The sequence below is a fragment of the Ranitomeya variabilis genome, chromosome 6 (genome assembly GCF_051348905.1).
Source record: "Ranitomeya variabilis isolate aRanVar5 chromosome 6, aRanVar5.hap1, whole genome shotgun sequence".
NCBI classification, from domain to species: domain Eukaryota; kingdom Metazoa; phylum Chordata; class Amphibia; order Anura; family Dendrobatidae; genus Ranitomeya; species Ranitomeya variabilis.
In genome coordinates this window covers 274,579,901-274,606,833 of record NC_135237.1, presented here as the reverse complement: position 1 = coordinate 274,606,833, position 26,933 = coordinate 274,579,901, and the positions used below count along the sequence as shown (strand labels likewise).

The following is a 26,933-nucleotide window of genomic DNA, read 5'->3' as shown; positions in this document are numbered from 1 at the left end:
AATAGGCATATACTGAAACCAAATACTAGAAGAGCTTTGTTCTACTCTAACTTTTTTGAGAAAGCAAAGTGTGAATTGCAATTTCTTCAACACTTCTATATTCAAAACTCTGACTATTTAGTCAAACACCATTTTAGTATAAAATGGATAAAGGGCTTTCCAGAAGTACTGAACTTATACCGGATTCACACAGATGTCCAGATTGTCAATAAAGCAGAACTGAGCCTACACATTGGCAAAACGCTTTGTGAAATCATCAAATCTGTTATTAATTATCTCAGCTCAGAGACCAAGCAAAAACACAAATTGAAAAATTAGTTTACTAATTTATGCAATATGAGCATTTATAACAATGTTTCTGTTCTGGTTATCACCTGTGGATAGTTACAGTTAGGGCACAGTCAGACAGCCATATAAATCGGGCAGCAGAGAAAAAGACTGGCCGGCAGGTCTTCCGACCCAAGCCTGACAGCTCCATGAATTTTTATGCAGCTATCACACTCAGGCCAGGAGACCCGCCATCAAGTCCATGCACTGTGGTCCGATCTCAGTCCGATTTATATGGCCATCTGACTGTGCCCTTAATTGTAGTTACTGGAATACTTAATTAATTTAGGCATGTACACAATTAGAAACAAACATGTTTTTTAAATAGTGCCCTTTGACTGAATGTGGCTAAGACGTAACACCTGGCATATGGTAAAGGAGTAAAGTATAATTATTAACAAGAATAGCTTCTTATATATTCTTCTTAATCTATCACAAGATCAACTTAGATTTCTGCATATAAAAATTGTAAAAATCATACCGGAACATTTGAAACCTAATCACATTACCAAAGATACAAAGTGAAGAGCAAGAGTCAATTAAACTTCACTTAAGAATTCGATGTTCATGGTAAGAGATTTTTTGTGGTGATCCAATCAGTAGAGTTAAAGCTTACTAGAAAACAACCTAATACAAATTAGTGGTATGTAAAGCTATAATAGGGTATAGAAAATACCTGGAAGATACTGTCAAAGCAATTCCATAGAACATCTTGCTGATTTGCGGGTAGGGTGCGCAACCAAGCCTTTAGCACAGGTCTCCAGTCTAACACAGAAGAACTCATGAACACCATTCCATTACGAGACACAGTGGCTGGAGAAGCATTATCAATGTTGTGAGGTTCAAACACAATTTTGCAGTTGGGTGCCATTGGAATACGGTCCCCATTTGCCAAAGTGAGAGTTTTGTTATCATCCAGAACTGAATTCAAATTCTCAATCCATATGGCATCGACAGGGCCATCCAAGACTATCCAAATATGCTCTCCCTGGAAATGAAATCAATAAGACTGTATAAACATTGTATACATCATACACATAATCACACGCAATGAACACAATTTACTTAAAAAAACTAATTTTAATTCTGTTTAAAATTGCACAAATGAAATAAAGTGTGTGAATAAGACTTATTGTGACTTAGGTACAGCAGTTAAATATATGATTACTGGGGGTCCAGCTGCTTGGACCCCACCAGTCACAAAAATGGGGATTCCGAAGTCTCCTGTATGAATGAAGTAGCAGTGAGCAGGTGAAATCATTGCTCCGTTCACTGTCTATAGAAGTGGTGGTTGGACATGGTCATTATTGCTCAATTCACAGAGGGGATATTTGAGATCACCAGGAATCACTAATAAGGTGTTCTAGGTAGAATTGAGTAAAAAAATCCTCTAAAATGTATTTTAACCTGTGAGGATAATTTATCCAATAATGGACTCTATTCTACTTTCCTCATCCGTTATAATAAAGCTTGACACGTCCATATTATTTTATACAACTCTCTTAACTTTGTTTTCTTCTATTCACTGGTTTACGCAAGTCAAACATGTGCTATTGTCAGTTTTATTTGCTGAGTTTACCTTCTTTGCTTTTAATGTTTTTCTCCACAAAGTTGAAAATATACCATCTGTCCAATCATTTGTGGCCACATCAAGTGTGCCAAACATCTGAGAAGCAGTGATAGCTTTAGGGTTCATTCGCATTTCCTTGTGAGGTGCCCCACAGTCCGTCATTGCTTTCATTAGAACATTAATGCACTTTGTTTTGCCTGCGCCACTAGGTCCCAAAGTCATCATTCCTTAAAAAAAAACAGTGCACTGTTTAGATTGGGATTTAGGTTGTTGCTTTCATAAATGATAACATAAGTGGATTTATAGATACGTTCAATAGTATTTAGAAAAAGAACTTGTAAAACAAGATTATGTTAACAAATCAACCAATGTATTAGACTCCATTCTGGCTGCAAAATCAATAACGCTCTAATTTATTTTAGAAGGTTCCTAAATTATTAAGTCAAAGAGTTTGTTTCACAAAACGTGGCATTTTCTCTTAGAACCCAATTTGTTTGAAAAGCATTCATGAACATCCAAACCAATTATCTTCTCGCACAGAACTTTAAAATAGCAAATAATGTATTCTTGTAATACGTCAAACTCTATTTACTTCTCTTACACATTTATTACAGCATTGTGTATAAAATGCTAACTTTACCGTAATCACCAATGCTGTAATCAGCGGATTTGTTTTCCAAACAACTGACCAATTTATAGTAACATTCATTCATCACTATTCATCCTAACATGAATATCATAGTGCTAGACTTAGCATTCTGGAAACATTTAGAAAACTCACATTGTGCAGAATTTGAACATATTTTAGAAACAAGGTTCCAATGTCCCAAAGGTCTGAGCACAAAATCTGCATTCATAACTACAGAAACAAAAATCTATCTGTATTTTAGATGCACTTTATTCTTTTTAGGACAAACCAAGCAATACTAACGTAATCTCATGTGGGAGATCTGCTTTTATATGTGGTAAGTGGGAAAAAAAGAAAAATGATCGAATTACTCCCTTAAAGTGGTTTACCTGTCTCAGAGATACCACAGAATATGCCATAAATGTCTGAATTGTGCATGTCTCAAAACGAAAACTTGCATTTATATAAAGAACACGGCCATGTCTCATGCCAACAAAGAACACGGCCATGTCTCATGCCAATGGGAATAGAAACTTGGCTGTGAAGCTGACCCTCTCACAGTTCACTTGTATAGGAGTTCCTAAACATGATGAGCACACTTCCGAGATGGGACAAGCTTTTTATGGAGCTCTAATGAAGAGTAACACTCATAATACCCATGATCTGTCTTTTCATTCTAAGTAAGCCATATTTGACAAAGGATTGAACAATGCGAACCTGGCTTTCAATTTGGTTCGCAAACAACTAAAGAAAATCAATACAGCTATTCTAACATATAAGTTGCAGAAAATGCTTAGCTTAATTAACTTCTTACCAACATATTATGTACAGTTGCATCATGTACTGGCTCCCTGGCCCTGATGCAGGCTCACAAACCAAGGCCACATCTTTCCAGGCAGATGATGGCTGTGATATTCATCCATCATCTGCCTATAACAGCCGCAGGTGGAGTTCTGCCCGCAGCAGTTAACCTGTTAAATGCAGGGGACGTGGCCTGGACATGGCACCTAGAGGACACACACAGCTCCCTCTTCAGACCATGTTCCTAGTGGAATTATAAGTAATTTACAGCCTCCCACATGCCGTCCGTTATGGGAAAGGAAGACAAGAAATAAAAGGCTAATCTGAGGTCCTACACCTCTGTCAGTAGGTCTGTAGTGCAGTGTTTTTATCAGAGGACTCATCTTCCCGCACTGCAGCTGGCGCCATTACTGCCTCATTTCAGCGTGGAACTAGAAGCAGTCATAACCCTCATGATGCCAGACAGATCAAGTCTGCAAGTACCTCAGCAACTTCTCCTCTCTTAATGTCAGCCTCACAAGAGAACAGCTTCACAAGTTTCACTGTACTCCCACATAGTCAGCAGTGCTTGCTTCAAATCGGAATTTACCCCCTCCCCCAGCCACAGCATATTCTGATATGGGGAACACCATAATTAATCTGAAACATCATATAGAGTCTATCCCTACTAAACAAGCTATGGAGAAAAAGATACAGAGGCTGGAGGCCACATACAGAACTGAAATACATTCCCTTACTTCTAGCCTGTCACAGATTACTGACAAGGTACAGAGATTAGAGGATGATGTCATACAAGTTGTGGGCCATCTTAAGCTATGTCCCCATGGTCAGTAATTGGCAGCGCCTTGGACGCAGCACGTCTGCTGCGTCGAAAGCGCTGCCGGCTTTTGAACGCAGGTGATTCCGCATGTGTTCACTGAACCGTGCACATTCACCGCGTCCAATACATTGGACAGGTGATATTTACCTTGTGGAGACTGAGCGTCTCCTCAAGATAAATAGACATGCTGCAGTCTGCCGTAGGTGCACGCATAGTGGAGATGGGATTTCTTGATTACCTGAAAGCATCAAAGCACAAGCAATTATGCCAGCACTACATACATTATTCAATTATCCTATTGATAAGGAGCTGGAGATCGACAGGGCACCCGTACACCAGGCCGTCATGGCCCATATCCTGAGTGTCCCAGTGGACATGATATGTTGCATACATTTTTTCAATGTGAAAGAGGTTATTATGAAGAAAGGGACTTAGGCCCTGTTGATTTCAATGGAAAACGCATACAATTGCTCACAGGTCTTCTATACCAAATCATACTTGCTAAAGAAGAGTATTGAAACCACTACTGGATACCCTCCAGGAAAATGGCCTGGCATACCCCTGGGGGTACCCATTCCAGCTGCAGGTCTGGAAAAATGATGCGTAATATACTTTGAAAGTCCAAAGTGGCATGAGGCTATTCTGTGATGCCATGGACATTCCCAGAATCCATATATCTGACTGGCCATATGCTCTACCATTGCCACAGAGAGTTCCAGCATGTTGCAGTAGGTGTTCAATGGATCAGGAACTTGAGGGTGATCCACCTAGACGGAAAGAAACCTGACAATCATATGAATTCCTGAAATTAATCTGGTCTTCCCTGATGAGAGACAGTTTTCCTATGTTTACTTTTTTCTTTAAGTATATACTGTAATTAGACATAGTTAATGGAGTTTTAAGTGCCACTCTTCCACTATATAGAATGGCTCAGTGCATGTTATATCTTAGAGCGGAATTTAAGTCAAGTTCATATTATATTACTATAATATTAGGCTGTATTACTTTAGTTGCTGTATATTCCATGGTTCCCCCTAATGCAAATCCTAGGTCTGAAAGTTTACTTATGCCTGCAACTACAACCCCCAGTTAGGGACTTGAATAGACTTTCTGTTTCCTAGTGTTCGATTTATTCATATTCTATACCTCTTGGATTAGACGATGAGAGACATACATTACTATCTAACGTCTATACTTCCTCCTTGCTCTAAATCTTTCTATCTTTTTTTCCTTTCCCTTTTTCTTCATACTATATGGCACAACTCAAAATTGGCTCATTGAATGTCAGAGGACTTAATGTTCCAGAGAAAAGAGCTCAAGTGTTTTATCATATGCATAAACAATTCGTATATTTTCTCTTTATTAAGAAAACCAACTTTAGAGGCAATCATATACCTCAATGTCAGTTTACTAACAAATATTATTCATCTTGGCACCACAGTACAAATGCTTTCTCAAAGTCTAAAGGTACCGTCACATTAAGCGACGCTGCAGCGATATCGACAACGATGCTGATCGCTGCAGCGTCGCTGTGTGGTCGCTGGAGAGCTGTCACACAGACAGCTCTCCAGCGACCAACGATCCTGAAGTCCCCGGGTAACCAGGGTAAACATCGGGTTACTAAGCGCAGGGCCGCACTTAGTAACCCGATGTTTACCCTGGTTACCAGTGTAAATGTAAAAAAAAAAAAACACTACATACTTACATTCCGGTGTCTGCCGCGTTCCTCGCCTTCAGCTTCCCTGCACTGTGTAAGCGCCGGCCCTAAAGCACAGCGGTGACGTCACCGCTGTGCTTTGCTTTACGGCCGGCACTGACACATTCAGTGCAGGAAGCTCTGAGCAGCAGCGCGGACGCCGGGGGACGTGACAGACATCAGAGGGTGAGTATGTAGTGGGTTTTTTTTACTTTTACAATGGTAACCAGGGTAAATATCGGGTTACTAAGCGAGGCCCTGCGCTTAGTAACCCGATATTTACCCTGGTTACCATTGTAAAACATTGCTGGCATCGTTGCTTTTGCTGTCAAACACGACGATACACGCCGATCTGACGACCAAATAAAGTTCTGGACTTTCAGCAACGACCAGCGATATCACAGCAGGATCCTGATCGCTGCTGCGTGTCAAACACAACGATATCGCTATCCAGGATGCTGCAACGTCACGGATCGTTGTCGTTCTCGTTGCAAAGTCGTTTAGTGTGAAGGTACCTTAAGGGGGTGAGTATAGGCATAGAAAGATTACTGCCGCATACTAAAAACTCAGTCTGACACAGAGGGGAGGTATGTGCTTGTTCAGATCTCTACACCAAAATGTTGACTTTGGCAAACTTCTATCTCTCTAATTATGTTCAAATTAAGACATGCCTTCAACACAAATTTTGCGGAGGGCCTTATTATCATTGGATGTGACTTTAATCTTGGATCCTTCTTTAGACGCATCCCTGGACATGAGTCACTAATTTAAAAAATAAACTAAAGCTTTGCTAAACGTGCTCCAGTCTCTCCAACTGGGTGTCCGGATGTAGTATCCTTCATGCATCAAAGGATTATACGTAGTATTCTCCTTCACACCGTGTGCATAGCTACATCTCAGTAATTGCTATTTGGTCAGATCATGCGCCTGTGTATTGCAATCTGACTATACCGGACTCCCAACAAGGCCTCAGATGTTGGAACTTAAATGATAATCTGCTTAAAGATTCACTCTGTATCTCAGACTTTCGTGAGGCTATAGACTCATTCACAAATATCCATGAGCATGATGAAACTGCCTTACCGTCTGAATGGGAATCACTCAAATGTGTCCTCAGAGAGATACTAAAAAATCATGGACCCAGACTAAAAAAAAAAGAGAGCAGCTAAAGTCTCCCATTTGCTTGAGCAGATTGATCACCTTGAATAAACATAAACGATCTGCTTCCCTCCAGGTATAGTTAGGGTACTGTCACACTCTGCAACTTTCCAACGATCACGACCAGCGATACGACCTGGCCGTGATCGTTGGAAAGTCGTTGTGTGGTCGCTGGGGAGCTGTCACACAGACCGCTCTCCAGCGACCAACTATGCCGAAGTCCCGGGTAACCAGGGTAAACATCGGGTTACTAAGCGCAGGGCCGCGCTTAGTAACCCGATGTTTACCCTTGTTACCAGCGTAAAAGTAAAAAAAAACAAAACATACATACTCACATTCCGGTGTCCTTCAGGTCCCTTGCCGTCTGCTTCCTGCTCTGACTGAGTGCCGCCGTAAAGTGAAAGCAGATCACAGCAGATCACAGCGGTGATCTGCTCTTACTTTCCGGCCGGGAGTCAGTCGCCCTGACCCCCTTATCTACCGAACCAGCCCACCATCTGTACCCTTCCCCCACCCAGGGAAGAGGGGAGTAGTTGTGCACCGTAATACACCAACCAGATGAACAAGGTAACACAAACGGGGGAAATGGAAAATACCAGGCACACAAATATTCACTCACATATAACTGAGGAATACACCGGGAAGTGGAGGATGGGGAAAAAACAAAATAGGAAAAGGAAAGAGAATTATTTATCACACTTACTAAACCAAGCAAAAGTCACAGATAAACGCACCATATGCCTTCTCATATAACCACCAACTACTATCCTCCCAGCCATGCAGCAAAAGCTAGCTCTGACAATGTGTGTCATTCAGGACCCAGATTATATAGGGGAAAGGAGTGGCTAACCGTGTACAGCTGAGAGCCCTAGATCCCAGAGCTCTAAACATGGCCAATTAACCCCTCTAGAGCCAAAAGAAATTTACAACCATTTAAAAAGAAGGTGAAGTGCTTCTTTTCAGCGCAAGAGTAGGAGCAATCAGACGCTGAGGTCTTCTGGCTCCTCTTTGTCGGCGCAACCCCGTGACACTGGCAGCTGAAGTTGACGTGCCAGTCACGAGTGTCACATGGCAGTGAGGTAATGCACTGCTCATGTTGGCTGAAAGAATTCAGCTACAGAAAAGGACATTGCATGTCATGGGAGTAGAAAGGGTAAGAAGAATCGCTTACCTTTTTAAATTTACTGTATGGGAAGAGAGCAGCAGAACATTATATCATGACATGGGATGGGGAGCATTATACAAGGAAGGGGTCCAGGATGAAAAGCATTATACAAGAAAAGGGTCCAAGATGGGGATTATTACACAATGAAGGGGACAAGGATGGGCCTAGGATTGGGGGGCATTATACAAGGAAAAGGTCCAGGAAGTGGGGCACTATACAATGATGGGACCAAAAATGAGGAGCATTATAAGAGAAAGTGACCCAGGATGGGAGACATTATACCAGGATGGAAGTCATTGTACCAAGAAGTTGCCCAGAATGGAGGGCATTAAATCAAGAACGGTGAGGACGCATGTGCAGTTATTAGGGAAGGCCATATACTGCCCCTGGGGCCTGACGAGGAGGGGGGCCTGGACAGGTGAAGATGTGTCAGCCTCTGAATGTAACATAAAGTGGAAGGGTTTTGTTTCTAGTCTTATTTCTTCTATGCTATGAATGTTCTTTCTTTCGATTACAAAGAAAACAATGCAAAACATATTGTTTTACTCTTATAACTTAAAATCATAATCTGCCAGTAAGGTATATTGAGACTATGATTTTGTCATACACCGTAGAAAAACAAAACAACTATGCTAAAAATAACAGATTTAGGATCTACATTGGAAGCAAACCTATCCATACAAGCTGTAATACATTCTACATTCTGGAAAGTTGGCCTAAACAATACAATGCAAGGTGTCACAATTACATCCTTGCTAAACACTCAATTACTCAAATGTCTTGGTCACATAAATATTATAAATCCCAAATATGGCTCAAATGTAATATAGGCACTTCCAAAAATACAATAAACCTACAAGGAAAAGGGAAGCCAATGCCCAATAGAAGAAAATATAAATTGTATTAATTTCAACAAAGAAAACAATTGACACACATAAATAATAAATAAATAATAAAAAGAGAAAAGATCTTTCCTAGATATACTGCAAGTAAAGTGATATGTAAAAACAAAATATTTCTATGTAAAGGAAAGAGCACCATGCCAAGCAATCAAAAAATGCTGTGTAAAAATGGCAAAAATGAAATACCCTAGGTAGAATGCATTGCAAAAAAGTATTAAATGAAATAATCAATTTATCACACAGATTCAACAATAATACTAATGTGTCCACAGGAGTTGATCACGTGTTTGAAAAATAAGACCAAATGGTCTGTAAAAGATATGAGACATAAAGTTCCTCAAGTGAATCACAGTTATTAGGTCATATAAAGTGCAACATTAGAACTAAGCAAAGTGCAATGCAGGGAATAGTAACTATACATAATCAGATATATCCATCTAATATAACAAATTCATTTAGCAAAATAAGTATCATAATTAAAGTGCAATGCAGAGATTTCAAACAGCCAAATATATCAGATGTACTGACACAACACCAGGTAATGAAGCATGGTAACATGAATATTAAAACATATAGAAACCTGAGTGACGGTAGCAAGGACCCCAACGTGCGTTTCATGTCAGCTTCTTCCAGGGCGATTGTATGTGAATTGGATTGGATTGTACAATCCCCCTGGAAGAAGCCACCCACTCTTTTTACTTGAAAGTACAGAGCAAATGCAGTCATGGCAGAGCTGCCACAAAAATAACTCAAAAGATGCCGGCGAAGACGCTTCAGGGAAATGTGCACCAACATTTTCCATAAGCATTTTTGCCTTGGAAAACTCTATGGTTCTGCCAGCATCTTAAAGACACCAACGTGCGCACATGCCTTAATGAAAATCTGCACAAGGTATTTAACCATCACATTTTAACAAACCCTCTAGGGATTAGGACCTGTGTGAGTCTTAAGAAACAGTGCTGATTTGGGACAGCTTTTTAAGTCAAAATCAGGATTGCATCCAACTCCAAGAACTCCAATGCAACAATACATTTTTGAGGTTTGTTTAACATCATAAGCTAAACCAAATGATAACCAACTAAACATTTTAAAAAATGACATCAAACATGAAAGAATGTAATCCTGAATAATATCTGTTCCAATAGAAAGCAGATCCCGGTTTCAATTATTCCTCCCCAGCCACAACGCAATTAGCACTCTTACCATGCCTCACGCGCTGTGTTTCATACAGCTGGATAAGTTTCAGAATCCAAGGAGGATGATGGATAAGCCCGGCTTCTTCTGTCTGCTTCAGAATGGCAGCTTCCAGCTCTGGATAACCAGCTTTATCCAGAGTTATACCAGGGAACAAGTCATTAATCAGGCTCATAAACAAAGGCTCATCTTCATCCACCTAGAAGGTAATCAATAATATTAGTATATTTAAAATGTAGCCAAAGATAAAATGGTGAAGCATTGAATATTAAGGCCGTTTATTAGAACTAATCCAATCTGCATATCTATTTTTATATTCAGCTGTACGGAGCATAGTTCACACGGTCACATAAATGTAACGATTAAAGAAGTAGAAAGATGTCATGTGTTGTCATGTTCTGCTTTATTGGGCATCAGACCACCCGCCACATTGAACATGCAGTTTGGTCAGCCAGGAGAATGTTATGAAGCTGAAAAAGCTAAACATACCAATTAGTGATGAGCGAATATACTCGTTACTCAAGATTTCTCGAGCATGCTCGGGGGTCCTCCGAGTATTTTTTAGTGCTCGGAGATTTAGTTTTTCTTGCCGCAGCTGAATAATTTACATCTGTTAGCCAGCATAAGTACATGTGGGGGTTGCCTGGTTGCTAGGGAATCCCTGAAAATTAGGCTGATTGTAACCTGCGGGTTTGGGATGGATATTGTTCCCCACTGCGATACAAGGCACGCTTCTCCAGTGTGATTCACCTCCTTATTTTCTATTCAGAGACGTGGTGCATGGATTATTATTTAAGTATGTCTCCTGATGAACCGATCTCAGGGAAACGCGTTGAGATGAAGATACTTAATGTTTAGGTGTATTCAATTGTCACCAATATGAACATGCTTGATGTTTAATTGTATTGAATCATCACAAAATTAGGGTTTGCACTGTCTGTAGCCCATATGTATATATTTATATCTATCTTTGCCATTTGGTATTGTTAGGGTGTATTAGGGCCAGACGACGAGAGCGGGGGCGCCAATTGCACAGGATTGTAGGGTGCCAACCCCCGCAGGCAGGCAGGGCATATTTAGGTGCAGAGTATATTCCCTAATTATTAATATTATAAAGGCTATTTGGGAATATGTGCAATAATGTATAAGTGTGCGATATTCCCAATAGCAATAAGCACACTATTTTGCACAGAGTTTATTTGCAATATTTAGCACATTATTTATTGTGACGATTCTATGTATCTGTCTGTCTGAAGTGTATGGTCTGCTGTTTGTCTTGCTGTTTTTTTTCTGCACGTGAGGGCCTATTATGGTGAGTCAGGGAGAGCCTACGTTGAGTGGGGGCGCCACTGCGCAGGACTTAGGGTGCCAACCTCTGAGCGCAAGGTAGGGCACAGATAGTCTGCATATCAGGGATTTTGTGTATCTTTTTTCAGCCAAACAAAGGACGTTTTTAGGTCATGGGTGTGTTTTTTATCTGTAATACTAGTAAATGTTAAGTTTTATTGTGTTATTTGACTTTATTGGTTAATATAGTGCTTTATGTCAGTGATTTAGCTAGGTTTCTGGCACTTAAATTTGATTCTCTGTGATATAGCACACTTGACCTGCTCTCGTCCTACCTCATCCCTAACCTGCCAGTGTTCCTCAAGGCTCAGTTCTAGAACCCCTGCTCTTCTCCATCTACACCTTCGGCCTGGGACAGCTCATAGAATCCTACAGTTTGCAGTATCAACTCTATGCCGATGACATGCAGATCTACCTACTATCTGGACCTGACCTCACCTCCTTACTCACCAGAATCCCACAATGTCTGTCTGCTATTTCAGCTTTCTTTTCTGCTCACTTTCTAAAACTGAACATGGACAAAACAGAATTCATCATCTTTCCCCCTACTCACTCTACCCCTCCACCAAACCTATCCATCAATGTTAACAGCTGCTCACTTTCCCCAGTCCCACACGCCTGGTGCCTCGGGGTGATCCTCGACTCTGCCCTCTCTTTCAAGCCACATATCCAAGCCCTTGCCTCCTCCTGCCATCTCAAACTCAAAAATATTTCCCGGCTCCATGCATTCCTTGACCGCGACACCACAAAAACACTAGTGCATGACCTTATCATCTCCTGCCTTGACTACTGCAACCTCCTACTCTCTGGCCTCCACTCTAGCACTCTGGCACCACTCCAATCCATCCTACACTCTGCTGTCCGACTAATCTACCTGTCTCCCCGCTATTCCCCAGCCTCTCCCCTATGCCAAGCCCTTCACTGGCTTCCTATCGTGAAGAGACTCCAGTTCAAAACCCTTACAATGACATACTAAGCCATCCACAACCTGTCTCCTCCATACATCTGTGACATGGTTTCCCGGTACTTACCTACACGCAACCTCCGATCCTCTCAAGATCTCCTTCTCTACTCCCCTCTCATCTCTTCTTCCCATAACCACATCCAAGACTTCTCCCATGTTTCCCCCATACTCTAGAACTCTCTACCGCAACACATCAGACTCTCGCCTACCATAGAAACCTTCAAAAAGAACCTGAAGACTCACCTCTTCCGACAAGCCTACAGCCTGCAGTGATTTTCAACCTACTGAACAGCCGCACAACCAGCTCTACCCTCTCCTAGTGTATCCTCACCCATCCCCTGCAGACTGTGAGCCCTCGCGGGCAGGGTCCTCCCTCCTTATGTACCTGTGTGCCTTGCTTTTTGCTCATGTTTAATGTAGTTGTCTATATTTGCCCCCTCTTCACATTATTATTATTATTATTATTATAGCAGCGCCATTTATTCCATGGCGCTTTACATGTGAGGAGGGGTATACATAATAAAAACAAGTACAATAATCTTGAACAATACAAGTCATAGCTGGTACAGGAGGAGAGAGGACCCTGCCCGCGAGGGCTCACAATCACATGTAAAGTGCCATGGAATAAATGGCTCTATAGAAATGTATAATAATAATAATAATAATAATGTCATAGGAAATCAAATGTCTAGGAAAATCTGCCACCTGCTATGTCAACGCCATTTGAAATGGCTGGTTCTCCATTTCTATAAGCACCTATAAGCCAACCAATTGTAACGTACCAGCTTTGACAGGTTCATGTCACGCAGAACTCTCATTACAACAGTCTTCTCTGGCTCATCAGGGTTGGATCTTTTCACTGCCCCCAGAGTTCGAAGGACAGAGAGAATATTCCTCAGTCCAAAGTCATAGTGAACCTAATAACATGAAAATATATACAGTATATACATGACCGAAAAAGAGCAAGAGGAAATATATGCATATATGTAACACAACACTTTTACATGTGCGTATCATTATGCACAGAGACTACGTTTCTGAGTGTTTTCTCAAATAGTTATTTATTAGCAATATATGACAATCATTGTGATGGTAGCTAAATTTTTCAGTTATATGAATATTAACGCTATGGGCCAGCTTCACTAAGACTCCGGTAGAGTACGTAGAGTCGTAGTGATGGATGTGCTGGAGTAACATGTACTTAATTCATTAACAGTTCCATACCGCCTTATGAACTAGTGCATATTACAACTGGTGGTGTGCCTTCTTCAGAATTGTTACTCTAGTTAGGAACTGGAGTAACATTTCTGGTGTAAAGTATACTACAACTTTTCATGAAATTGTTGGATGGGCTTTACCATATCCCGTCCTGCTCCTAATCAGCCCACTTTGGCAGAGCTGGCTAAAACCGGTGTGAAAATGCCAAAACATACAAAAGTATACCAGTGTGCCTTTAAGTACATGATACCCATTTCTATGTTGTCCGATCAATTAAGAGATGTGGATTGTTATGTAGGATAAGAAGATTTGTAACTGTTTGGATAGCATTGCAGATCAAACTAGTCTCAAAGCTCAAAGAACTCATCATGTCCCCATACTGACCAACCTACCTGCTTAGATAACTGTTCCTCACACAACTTGTACAAGGTGTAGAATTTGCGGCTGAGGATTTGGTTGTCTCGAAAGCCAGCACTGGCAAGCTTTACCCTCATAATAATAGCACGGTCTGGTACCATCATGGCCACTGTACGGAACTGAACTTTCAGATTTTCAGGGAGTTCTTGACGTCCCGCATAACCTGGGTTCTTAAGGAAGTAAAGGTGATATATAATAGCAAGTATTTATAGTGATTTAGAATATATATGTTTCATCAACTGTTTCCATAAGGTATCTTATTAAAGACATAGTTATATAATGCAAGCAAAAGAATACAAATAATACTGGTAGTTGTCAGTGTGCAATCATTCTTCAAAAAAAAAAATAAAAGAAACATGGAAAATTTAGCTTGTTGGTAATAATAATTGTATCTTCCCTCTACTGGCACTCACTGGCGCTGTTGGTTGCAAAACAGCTGGCACAAAGTAATGCCAGAGAACAATTCTGTCGGACTGTAGGCCTTTTTCCCTGTAGCTGTCTGCTAACAAATAACTAACTACAGAGCCAGGCCAACAGTAGCTTTTGGGCACCTGCAGCTGTGCAAGTTCCTCTCTTCTTCATGCTGAAAGATCATGAGGTTATCTTATGAGAATTCAAAGACCATTTAGCCAAGTATGGAGTTTACATTAGCATTCTCAAAGCTAGCACTGGAAATGTACTTTCAGCTTTCCAACATGTCAACGTGCTCCAAGCACAATAAAAAGCGTTAATAAAGTTATATTAACTGGACAGAGTTGTATGCCAGCTTATGTGATCCAAGGTGACCACCATCTCTGTGCATAGCATTCAATAAAATGTGATGGCCAGCTTGCTAGGAACCAGTAAATCTTTCTAAATGATTTAGACTTCCCAATCATTATCCTTTGTGGTATCTACTGCTGCCAATGAGCATATGTTCATACAGCAGTCTGCAATTGAAAAAAAATAAAAAGCAATGGTTTGTGTATTAATAAAGGGGTATCCTCAAGTTTAGAAGTTATCTCCTATTCATAGGACTGGGATAACTACTTGATCACTGGGGTCCAACCACTGAGAGCCCCATCGATACTGAGAACACAGGCTCTGAAGAGCCTTGTGTGAATGAAGCGGTGGTTGATCATGCACACTGCCACTCCATCCATTCTGAAAGAGTTAGCTAAGCCCTGAGCTCAGGCAGGTCCATAAGGATGAGTGGAGAAGCAGGGCACCTGATCCCAGTGGTTGGCCCCACAGAAATCGAGTAGTAATTCCCTATCACATGAGAATAACCTTTTTATTAAAATAATTATTAGAGAATACCCTTAAAAGGGGATGCCCAAGAAGATGGATTATAAATGTATGAATGCTGAAGAATCCAGGTTCTCAGACCTACACCGATCCCAAAAATGGGAGTCCCAGAGTCCCACGTTAATTGGTCAGTGCATGTACAAACACCACTCCTATCGACAGTGAATACAGTGGTGGTCACACTCTACTACCACTCCATTCACAAAGACGACTTTGGGAACGGTGATCGGGGATTTAACCTCCAGCTACGATATATCTTTTTCAACGCTCATATGGACAGGTGATGTGTGTTGTTCATGAGAAATCCGCTTTAATACATTTATAGTATTCATCATTCCCCAAATAAGACAGTTTAATTTAAGTGAAGATGAATTTACCATAGTTAAAAATATTCCAAATTCTCGGTCCATGTCCACGACGTCCCCATCTGTAAATATGAATTGGCTTTTCTTGTTCTTCTTACATTGTAAGACTATATAAATTTGTTGTGCAGCCACGGACAGTACAGGGAGCTCAATGCGATTGAATTCATCGAAACATCCCCAAGCTCCGGACTGTGCCAAGCCTGTGCCAAACACAAAAGTGTAAGAAACTGATTAATTCTTAAATTGAAAAAAAAAACAAACAAAACAAACAAACATATAAAAGGTGCTTCAATTCTAACCAAATCCTTACCTTGTTTGTAGAAAACAGTTTTGACTTTTTAGAGAAATCCAATGTTGAAATTGTTTGATAATAAGATGCAAGTGTGTCAGTGTGGGGACAATGCACTTGCAGCTCTTCTGTGTCTCTCCCTAGTCCTCACCAGCTAACTGCCTCCATTATCTGACTGACAGGTCACTTTTATCTCAGTATAGTAAATAATTAGGCACTCAACTTATTCGTGGTTGTAGCTTTGAAAAAAGTTTTTTTATTGCAGTCCAAAATAAAACGTTTCGGTCAACACGAGACCTTCTTCAGTAAACCGACTGCTCAAGTGGTAAGTATAGCAGGTGTCCCTGTACGTCAATTGGGTCCAAATATATGGGGTACAGCACTAAGTGACCTAAAGGGAGAGTAATCACCCAGTAGTTGTTATGCATCTAATGTGACGTGAAGGCCAAAAGTTCCAAATTTATATTGTGTCAATAGCTGTTATAAGTCACTAGATGTGGGCAGAGCCGGTGTGGCTATATGTCTAATCAGGCATCAAGGTCCAGGGCTTCAAATTTGTAGTAGGGAGGACAAAAAGCAGGTTAGCGGATTATAGTAGAATACGTCACTTGGATAAAGGAGGGTGAACTCAGTGGATATACGTGCTCATAAGTGTCTGTAGTGTTGCGCCTCTAACGCAGTGTCTGCCGCTGGTTAGATGTAAGAATATATTTCACTTTTATCTCAGTGACCTGCTTTCCCTAACAAGATCTCTCATAAGGGCCATCAGTGCCCAGTAAACCTCTGATGGCGCTGATGAGAGTTCTCAGTAGGAAAAGCAGGTCACTGAAAAAAGATCCAATAATTATAATCTTATCTTTGTTGTAAATCCATTAACATTTAGAAGGTACAGAGGCGTTTTTCTAATACATTTCAAATTGATCCGGCTTTTAGTCGTAGATCTTCTACGATTAAAGGTCGAAACAACTTGAAACGCGTCAGAAAAACTTTATTGTCTATATTTTATTGGGTCTACAATAAATATTACTGGATGTTAAACCACTGTGTGCTGGACGTCAAATTATCATTGGACTTTATCGTATATGTCTAGAGCCTCATGAGCTTGGTTCATCTACTGATACTTATCATCTACAGGCTGGATCAACACATGCAGATTAAGCAACCCTGAGCTGTATCTAACAATACTATTCATCTACAGTGAAATAAGAGTGACCTGTCAGAGCCAGGAGGGAGGCGGTGGGTGTGGAATAGGGAGAGAGGCAGCAGAGTGCATTGTCCCACGTTTCATTTCTCGAAAATGTCAAAAGGTTTTCATTCAAGCAAGGTAAGTATGCCATCCGCATTAAAGCACCTTCACATATACTCCATTAGTTTGGGGTATAAAATCCTGATGACAGGTTCCCTTTAAGATATTATATGTACTATTCTAAACTTCAGTACAGCAGACAAAACAATTACCTTTGAACCAAATACCTGTGAAATCAGACTGGTTGCTAGGCAGTGTGACCTTAGCAACCAAACTGAGCAGAGTTTACACTGTGCTGACTACCGAATAAAGTCTGAAATACAGCACAGAAACATCATGACTAATTAAAGCTTATAAAGTGTATACCATGGAAATACCGTATGCTATATATATTAAAATGTATTAAAAAAATCCTAAGATAAAAAATAAAAGCTAGAGGCATGTTATAAAATTTAAATGGGACAGGAGAATTGTAGAATCCCTTGTATTTTATGGAATAGATTGCCCTCACACTGGTACCTTAAATTGTATATCTATAACACAATAACACTCAAGTATATGAACTAGTCAAATAAAATGAGCAAAGTAATTTGTAATGGAGTAATAATCTCCGACAGAGTGATATACAATGTTGGACTGGGATGCCCAGGGCCCACCAGTAGCATCAACTCCAGGGCCGCACTTTTCAGCTACATGCCAATATGACTTTACCATCATTCACAAATTTGTATAACAATAAAATGGGTTGATTGTTAAATAAATGAGATGTTGCCTTTGTATGTACATAGCGATTCAAGTTTATTGTGCCAAGTACTGCTCATATAAGATGGTGGTGGCCAACTCCTGCACAGGGGCCCACCGGAGAATTCTCTTGTTCTCCTGTGGGCCAGTCCGAGCTTGGTGATGTATGCAACATTCATATCGTCAATATTACATTGTGGGTCACTGTAAAATCAGGGATTTTTATACTGAAAACTGGTAATGTGACTAGGATATATATGTCCTTAAATTTATTCTAGTTTTCTCTATATTTAACTGCATACATGTCTAGACAAAGCAATTTCTGAGTAATGTCAAGTCCATTAATTCTGTGCTGTGTGACAAATCTTATCGTCATCACATTTAACAACCAAGATTTTGTCTGTATAGGAAAGCACATAATGCGAGGTGTTCCTTGCACAGACTTCTCTTGGGGATGCATTTTCATGATAACATGACCTTGGACATTCTCCGCTTTCTCTTATAAGGTGGAAATGCTTTTCCATTCAGTTCTTCACTTAAGCTTTTAAATACTTTTTATCCAGACACATTCTACTTTTCTTACATTAAGATTCAGATAGCAATGAATTAACAAACGATCGCAGACACGAGTTAACTCTTGTGATACTAGGGAAGACCCATTCTATCTTAGCAGGATATAGGCGAGTTAGTGCTGGAAGTAGAAAATACAAGAACCAACACCTGAATTAGATAGTACAATTATTTATCTGTGCTACTGGCTAATCACGTCCAATATATCTGCACAGAACATTGAGCATTCATTTGAATATTATACTCCGTATTTAAATGGGGCACTGGCCACTGAATTATTTAGCAATATTATAGTCACTTAAACCGCGGGCTGCTGCCACTGTAGTGTGCACTTAAAATGCAGACTGGAAAAGTCTATGTATACTCTGCGGTGGTTTCCAAGCAATTGCATGATTAACATTTTAAGCAGAAATCCTACCTTAATCAATGTCTGCCAGTGACCAAGCACAAGATGTCACTAACAATGATACAATTTGTGTTGTTTAAAACACTTACCGTATTTTCCGGGGTATAAAACGACTTTTTAACCCCTGAAAATCTTCTTAAAAGTCAAGGGTCGTCTTATACGCCGGGTGTCGTCTTGTACGCCGAGTGCAGACACCAATGTGTATATGGTGGGTGGGGGGGAGTGGTCCCGATGACGAAGAGGGGGCGTCTCACAGGAAACTGTGAGTGGAGTATCCCCCATTACCTCATTGTAGCTGCAGCGTGGGGTCTCTGTGCTGGGGAGAGGCGGCGGCTGCTGCTCCTCTTTGTGCCGCGTGGGTGCTGTGCTGTGGGGTGGCGGCTCCTCTTCGTGCAGAGTCGGGGCTCCTCCGGCATTTCCTCAAAGCCCGGAGGCACCGGCATCTCCATTGCTGCGATGCGGTGGCCTCCGGGAAAATGGCCGCTGGGGGCGGCGCATGCTCAGATTCAGATCTCGTCCCGAGATCTTGGGAGACGAGATCTGAATCTGAGCATGCGCCGCCCCCTGCGGCCATTTTCCCGGAGGCCACCGCATCGCAGCAATGGAGATGCCGGTGCCTCCGGGCTTTGAGGAGATGCCGGAGGAGCCCCGACTCTGCACTAAGATACGCCGCCGCCACCCCACAGCACAGAAGAGGCACAAAGAGGAGCAGCAGCCGCACCTCCCAGCAACCCACGCTGCAGTTACAATGAGGTAATGGGGGATGCTCCACTCACACTTTCCTGTGAGACGCCCCCTCTTCGTCATCAGGACCACTCCCCCCCCAAAAGGCACATTAGTCACCGGCCCTATAAGACGACATACGGCGTATAAGAAGACCCCCGACTTTTAAGAAGATTTTATATTTTAACTGGAAAAGTTGGGGGGTCGTCTTATACGCTGGAAAATACGGTAATTTCAAATATTCAATTTGGAAAGTCAGCAGTAAGAAATGGGGTCCTTTGCTCAGGAACTTCATTGGTTGGTTGGACAAAAATATCAGGTGTTGAGTGTCTCATTCTGTCTCTGGAGGACTTGTCCTTTGTTGCATTACACAGACAATCCATTCAGTTACATGGGTCCTGTGTAATTCTACATTTCCCCTGAAGTGGTGCTGCAGGAATATTAAACACTTACTGCTATGTTTGTCCATAGATCACAGTATATTGGTGAGGATAGCCGCAGGGACACTTTGTGTGCAGCTTATTGGTAATCCCTTTTAACCCACACCAATTTTCTAGAGTAGAAACATTCTTTAAAAAACAAGTCATTATAGAGAGTACACCAACTGCTTTTGGCTAATGTATGTCACAGTTCTTATGCTACTGTTGATTTCTCCTTTAACCCCTTCATGACCTTGGGATTTTTCATTTTTCCGTGTTCGTTTTTCACTCCCCTCCTTCCCAGAGCCATAACTTTTTTTATTTTTCCATCAATTTGGCCATGTGAGGGCTTATTTTTTGAGGGACGAGTTGTACTTTTGAACGACATTATTGGTTTTACCATGTCGTGTACTAGAAAATGGGAAAAAAAATCCAAATGCGGTGAAATTGCAAAAAAAGTGCAATCCCACACTTGTTTTTTGCTTGGCTTTTTTGCTAGGTTCAATAAATGCTAAAACTGACCTGCCATTTTGATTCTCCAGGTCAGTACGAGTTCATAGACACCTAACATGACTAGGTTATTTTTTACCTAAGTGGTGAAAAAAAATTTCAAACTTTGCTATAAAAAAAAATTTAAAAAAAAATTGCGCCATTTTCCGATACCCGTAGCGTCTCCATTTTTCATGATCTGGGGTCGGTTGAGGGCTTATTTTTTGCGAGCCGAGCTGGCGTTTTTAATGATAGCATTTTGGTGCAGATACGTTCTTTTGATCGCCCGTTATTGCATTTTAATGCAATGTCACGGTGACCAAAAAAACGTAATTCTGGCGTTTCAATTTTTTTTCCCGCTACGCAGTTTAGCGATCAGGTTAATGCTTTTTTTTATTGATAGATCGGGCGATTCTGAACGCGGTGATAACAAATATGTGTAGATTTGATTTTTTTTTATTGATTTATTTTGAATGGGGCGAAAGGGGGGTGATTTAAACTTTTACATTTTTTTATTTTTTTCACATTTTTTTTACTTTTTTTTTTTACTTTTGCCATGCTTCAGTAGCCTCCATAGGAGGCTAGAAGCAGGCACAACCCGATCGCCTCTGCTACATAGCAGCGATCTCATGTTTGCTGCTATGCAGCAGAATTGCAGGTGTGCTGTGAGCGCCGACCACAGGGTGGCGCTCACAGCTACCGGCGATCAGTAACCATAGAGGTCTCAAGGACCTCTATGGTTACTGTCCTGACACATCGTCGACCCCCGATCATGTGACGGGGGTCGGCGATGACGTCATTTCCGGCTGCCCGGCCGGATGCGGTAGTTAAATGCCGCTGTCTGCGTTTGACAGCGGTATTTAACTAGTTAATAGCGGCGGGTGAATCGCGATTTCACCCGCCGCTATTGCGGGCACATGTCAGCTGTTCAAAACAGCTGACATGTCCCGGCTTTGATGCGGGCTCACCGCGGAGCCCTGCATCAAAGCAGGGGACCTGACGTCGGACGTACTATCTTGAGGTCAGTAAGGGGTTAAGTAGTAGGTTTGGAGGGTGTCTGCATTGCCTACCCCCAATGGAAGTCAATGAGAAAACTGTAATTTGCTATGTTATTACTTCTATTTTATTCTATACTTCAAAAGGTAAATGATGATAGTGCAGGACTTGCAATATAATTGTTTTTCTAGATCTTTCTATTAGAAAATTTTGATGTTAAGGGCAATTAGTCAGTAGGATCAACCCTCCTAAGCCATTTATATAGGCATGTAGGTCATCTATGTCTGGCCCATAGGTCTTAACAGCTCAATTACATATAAGCAAATGTGGATTTTCTCTGGAATAAGATGTTGGATGTCAGATATCAACAGGTCACTTTATTCAATTTAATAGGACCTGCTTGTCCATTTTGACGGCTTAGGAGGGTTTATCCTACTGACAGATTCACTGTGGGTTGCACTAAACCAGGCTCCTGCTCTGTCCTGCTCCTGCTGCTAAGCTGAAGGGATCAGTGCAGGAGCAAAAGACATTAGGTCTTACAGTGCTCACTCCGCCAAGAACAGCAATCAGGACTCTGCCATCAGCATAGTCCTCACATGCTCCATTCTGCGGATTGACAAAAAATCCATTAAGGGTATGTGTACATGACATGTTTTTCAGGTTGGTACGCTCCATAAAAAGCTCAGAAAAAGTAGGGAATCACTAAAAAAAACAAAAACATATGCGCTGCAAAGTAAAAATGACTCAACGTTTATATATTCAGTATTTTCAGCTCATTTTAACCATTTCAGATTTTTAAAGATACAAAGCGTCTTCAGGTGGTTGCCACTTGGGAACAGCTCATTAGTTTATTCATTAAAAGTTTTTTTTTCCTTAAAAAGACAATGATCAAAGACGTAGCAAAAGATGACTGAAAATATATAAAAAAAGAGGCATCATGGCGAAGACACCGGCATGTCCTGAAGGGTCTTCCCCCTGAAAAACATACCGGGTTGTAAAAGACTTTGTGTGCACATACCCCCATGGAGTGAGGAAAATCATTACACTGTAAAGTCCTGCACTGTAATCATTTTTCTTTTGCAAGTGGAGGTACGCTATAAAGTTGTGGTTTGTAGGAACACTGGCGGGAAGTAATGGAAAGTCTGCCACTGCATGTATGACCTTTTGTATCCATACAGTAGTTTAACCATAACTGTGCTATTATGTAGCCTTCTCGCCTTGTGTTTTTATTCATTATATACCAGATACAACATTCACAATCAATAAGTCCAATAAAATCCACTAATTATAACATTTTTCTGCACATTTCTTGTTATTGGAGTGTACTTGTCTCCTCTGCCTGGATCAATTTCCACTACTGGAGAAAAAAGATGGAGAACTCGGTCATTATTGCGATCAACTCTTTAGAATTGCCAAGCTCTGGATGATCTGGATTTGGCTTTGTCCGGCTCGCTTGATACTTGACCTATTCTAACAATACTTAAATGTGAAAAGCAAGAGGCTAACAAAGTTTTATTACCATGATGAGAAGATCCAGAGGACAATGCTGAGAAGCTAGAAAGTGCAGAGTCCTCTTTGTAATAAATCTGATCTAATCTATTACACCAAGCTTGACCTTTTTGTATCCAGAGTTTGTCTTGCTAACTTTTGCTGTAGTTTTATTTTATTATCTACAGCAGTAACTTAAACAACCACATAAGAAAAATAAAAGTTCTCATGAAAAGTCTTACATAAGACATGTATATAACTGCCTCCAATTTCTTTCACATTTTATATGTGAAAACAGCAATACAAACTTTATAATTATCTTTCATTTAGCAACGTAAATGTATTATAATTAAATGCACCATTAATTTTTATATTTGGCAAAAAATATATTTTTCATTTACATAATTAAATCAGTTTAACCTATATGACTAGCAACTGAATGCTTCAGCCTGTTTTGTTCTGCCATCTACTGGTGATAGCACGGTTTCAGCTACGTTTAAATTCAATGTGAAATTAGCAACTGAAAAATTGTCCACAGTGTAACCCAATACGATTATTGGTACACAGATCCCATGGGCAACCAATCCATTTAAAATGGGGTAGCTGTAAAATCATTTCTCAATAAACCAATACCGACACAGAAATCAATTAGTCCAGGATGGAGCATCTGCAATTCATTCGATAACTATGTGAACCCATGTGTGCTGAAAATTTAAATATACCTTTGTAGATACGGCCCAGACCTCTGTAGTCCATTTGGTCAGAACAGTTGAAAACCACCACATACTTCCCGAGACACTTGCCCATGTCTTTGGTAGTTTCAGTCTTTCCGGTGCCAGCAGGTCCTGCCGGTGCACCACCCATGCTCATCCCCAGAGCCTGCGAGAGGGTGATGTAGCATCTGTAGGATTGAAGAATGGTGAAGATATAAAAACAAAAACAAAAGAGGATCTGTTGCCAGTGGTCAGTTTTTGTTGTTATTTTATTACCGCTGCTCCCAAGTATTCAGGTTTTAAAAAAAAATTCACCATGCTATTCCAGAGATATTAGCTTTTTTATTTAATGCTACTTTTCATGGACTTTACAAAGAGGGCATTGCTCACAGGGTATCACAGAGGGTCCTGTGAGTAACTCCCCATCATTAAAGACCATAAAAATTAGCACTAAACAAAAAGGCCAAAATCTGTGGAACTGTATGGTGGATTAAAAAAAAAAAAAAAGAATACTCAGGGGAGCAGCGGGAATAAAATAAGAATGGAAACTGACCACTTTTCACTTGGTGACTAATTGTCTTTAAATCATATACCGTAATCAGTGACAAAACTTTTCAAAAGTCACTTCATTATTATTATAGCGCTATTTATTCCATGGAGCTTTGCATGTTAAATTTTGCTTGGAGAAAGTGTTGTATTTTTTGGGAAAAAAATCTCTACTTCCTCTTTTGTGAGTAATGTATTCATAACAGTAATCAATCTATTAACATATAGAAATGTGTACAACGGTATATTACAATTTTTTTGGCTAGAGGTTCAAATAAGTCTCTCTTTGGTCTACTTTCTGTAGCCTGTGATATGTCTAAAGAAGACCTGTCACAAGATCAAAAGTGGCTAGATTGTGTACTTATTTTATTCCAGTTGTTCCCTTAATTATACATTTACTTGTTTTGTTTTACATTTTCTGTAGCAGACCCGGGCAAAGTGCGGCCCTTAGACCATGTCTGAACCTCTGGCTGTTCCAGTCCAACCAACGGACCAAGACAACTGAAGGCTGACAACAGTGACCCACGAGCTGCCCTTTGCCATCCACTGTCTGCGTACCTATAACCGCTATCTGTATCCTCAGGATGCAAGATAGCTGTGAATACATTGGTGGAGGATGGAGCCGCCAGCTCCTTCTTCCACCAATCATCGTGTGCATCTGAGAGAGCACATGCGATGACAATTACTACATTGCATCTGCTGTGCAGGGAGTCCGTGCACCGGAGATCAGAACAGAACACTGGGGAACGCGATCGAGGTGAGTATGTGTTGTTTGTTTGTTTTTATATATGTGTATGGGATGTGTGGTGGATCATACTGTATATAGGAGGCTATGTGGGGGCTCACATTGTATATATAGTGGCTATGTGAGCGCTCAACTTGTATAAAGGGGGTATTTGGGGGCTCACACTGTATATAAGGAGGCTATGAGGGGGCTCAAACTGTATATTGAGGACTTGTGTTGGGGGCTAATTCTGTATATAGAAGGCTATCTGAGGGTCTCAAATTGTAGATGGTGGCTCATACTGTATATAGGGGTTGCATGGACTGTGCATGGGCTCATACATTTTATGGGGGGTGTCAGTATACATAACTCTGCTCATTATTAAGTTCTACAATTATGATTAATATAAATATAAAATCATTATAATTAATATGTTAATATCAATATTGAACAGAATTAGTTTCAGCCTATTTGGTTCGGTCCTCCACAACAGTTATGGTCTCTAATGTGGCTTCTTGGGAAAATTAATTGCCCACCACTGTGCTACTGTATATGGTTCCAGTGATATGGGACTTTTTATTTAGTGCTCATTTTTATGGTCTCAACCAAGGGGCTGTTTGCAGTGCAATAATGCAGAATAGCCTAAGGACGACCCCAGAGAATCATGTGAGCCATGCTTCTTTGGTACAGACTGTTAGGGCTAGTGGAAGCACCAAATAATAAGTAAGGAATAAGGTGCGTTCACAGCCCGGGGTCCAACGTGCAGTCCAACGTGCAGAGATGTCACCTGCTGCTCGGTAATGGGGACACTATATGGTGGTATTACACACGGATTAACGTCACCCGGTGTGAACAGACACAAACTCAGTTACTTCACAGAGCCGCAGAGCACAATAGAACACTGTACCCTGTTAGCTGACACAGAGTGCAGCAGAGTGGGATCTAGTGGGATCCCTAACGCTCACCCCCACTACACTGGTGGTTGAACCCGCTCTGCCACTCAGTGGCTTTTGAGCCTGCGCCTGAGGACGCCCGGAGACAGATGCTGGGTTCAAGCAGGAATTCCCACCCTACTCTGACAAAGGTATTGTGCTGAGATTTTTAATGCGGACGTGACTGTGAACCGCTAACGGAAAGCAATAGCGCACGGAGTGCGTGCAGTGTCGCGCTTGCATATGCCGCTACTGACGCTGACCTAGTGTGTGGCGGCAGCTTAGCCACTGACTGGCGCTGTATCTTAGCTCCACTCACCCTAATGCCCAAGCAACAACTAGAGGGAAGGGGATCATTAAGGAGTATTCACCAGATACAATCATACAAGCTCACATACAATTTAGGTTTTATACTAGCGCATGGCCGATCGGCCATGCGAACCTTTTATAGCTGTAGCTCTCCAGGACCTTCCTAGTGGTCAAATAGGAGCTGCTACAGGACCTGAGCATATGAGGTCGACCCGTGGGCATGCTCAGTAGGAGAAAAGCAGGACTTAGTCCCTGGAACGTCTGCTCACCGCTGAACAGTGCTGGCTACAAAGGCTGAGCCTGGAAAGGCTGCAGTAACCAAGCACACAGAATCAGTTTGAGCCAGACGCTGAGATCGACGTCTCTGCTGAGCAGGTTCCACTGTGGCTGGAGGAGATTGGGAGATCGCAGAAGACATGGTTCAAGATTCCCCCTGTGCAGCGGTGGGAACTCGACACCTAACACAGACCAAAAAAATGAGTG

At 41.2% G+C, this 26,933-nt stretch overlaps 1 protein-coding gene across 1 annotated transcript in view; it reads right to left on the bottom strand.

Moving 5' to 3' along the window:
• Positions 1-26,933, bottom strand: part of LOC143782325 (dynein axonemal heavy chain 5-like) — a 610,263-nt gene that overhangs the window by 301,868 nt on the left and 281,462 nt on the right. Inside the window, exons 42-48 of the mRNA XM_077269680.1 lie at positions 23,949-24,127; positions 15,872-16,059; positions 14,183-14,377; positions 13,355-13,489; positions 10,271-10,460; positions 1,907-2,124; positions 1,004-1,315 (exon numbers count right to left, since the gene is read on the bottom strand). Of these exons, the coding sequence (XP_077125795.1) occupies positions 1,004-1,315; positions 1,907-2,124; positions 10,271-10,460; positions 13,355-13,489; positions 14,183-14,377; positions 15,872-16,059; positions 23,949-24,127 (1,417 nt within the window). The remainder of the gene's footprint in view (positions 1-1,003; positions 1,316-1,906; positions 2,125-10,270; positions 10,461-13,354; positions 13,490-14,182; positions 14,378-15,871; positions 16,060-23,948; positions 24,128-26,933) is intronic.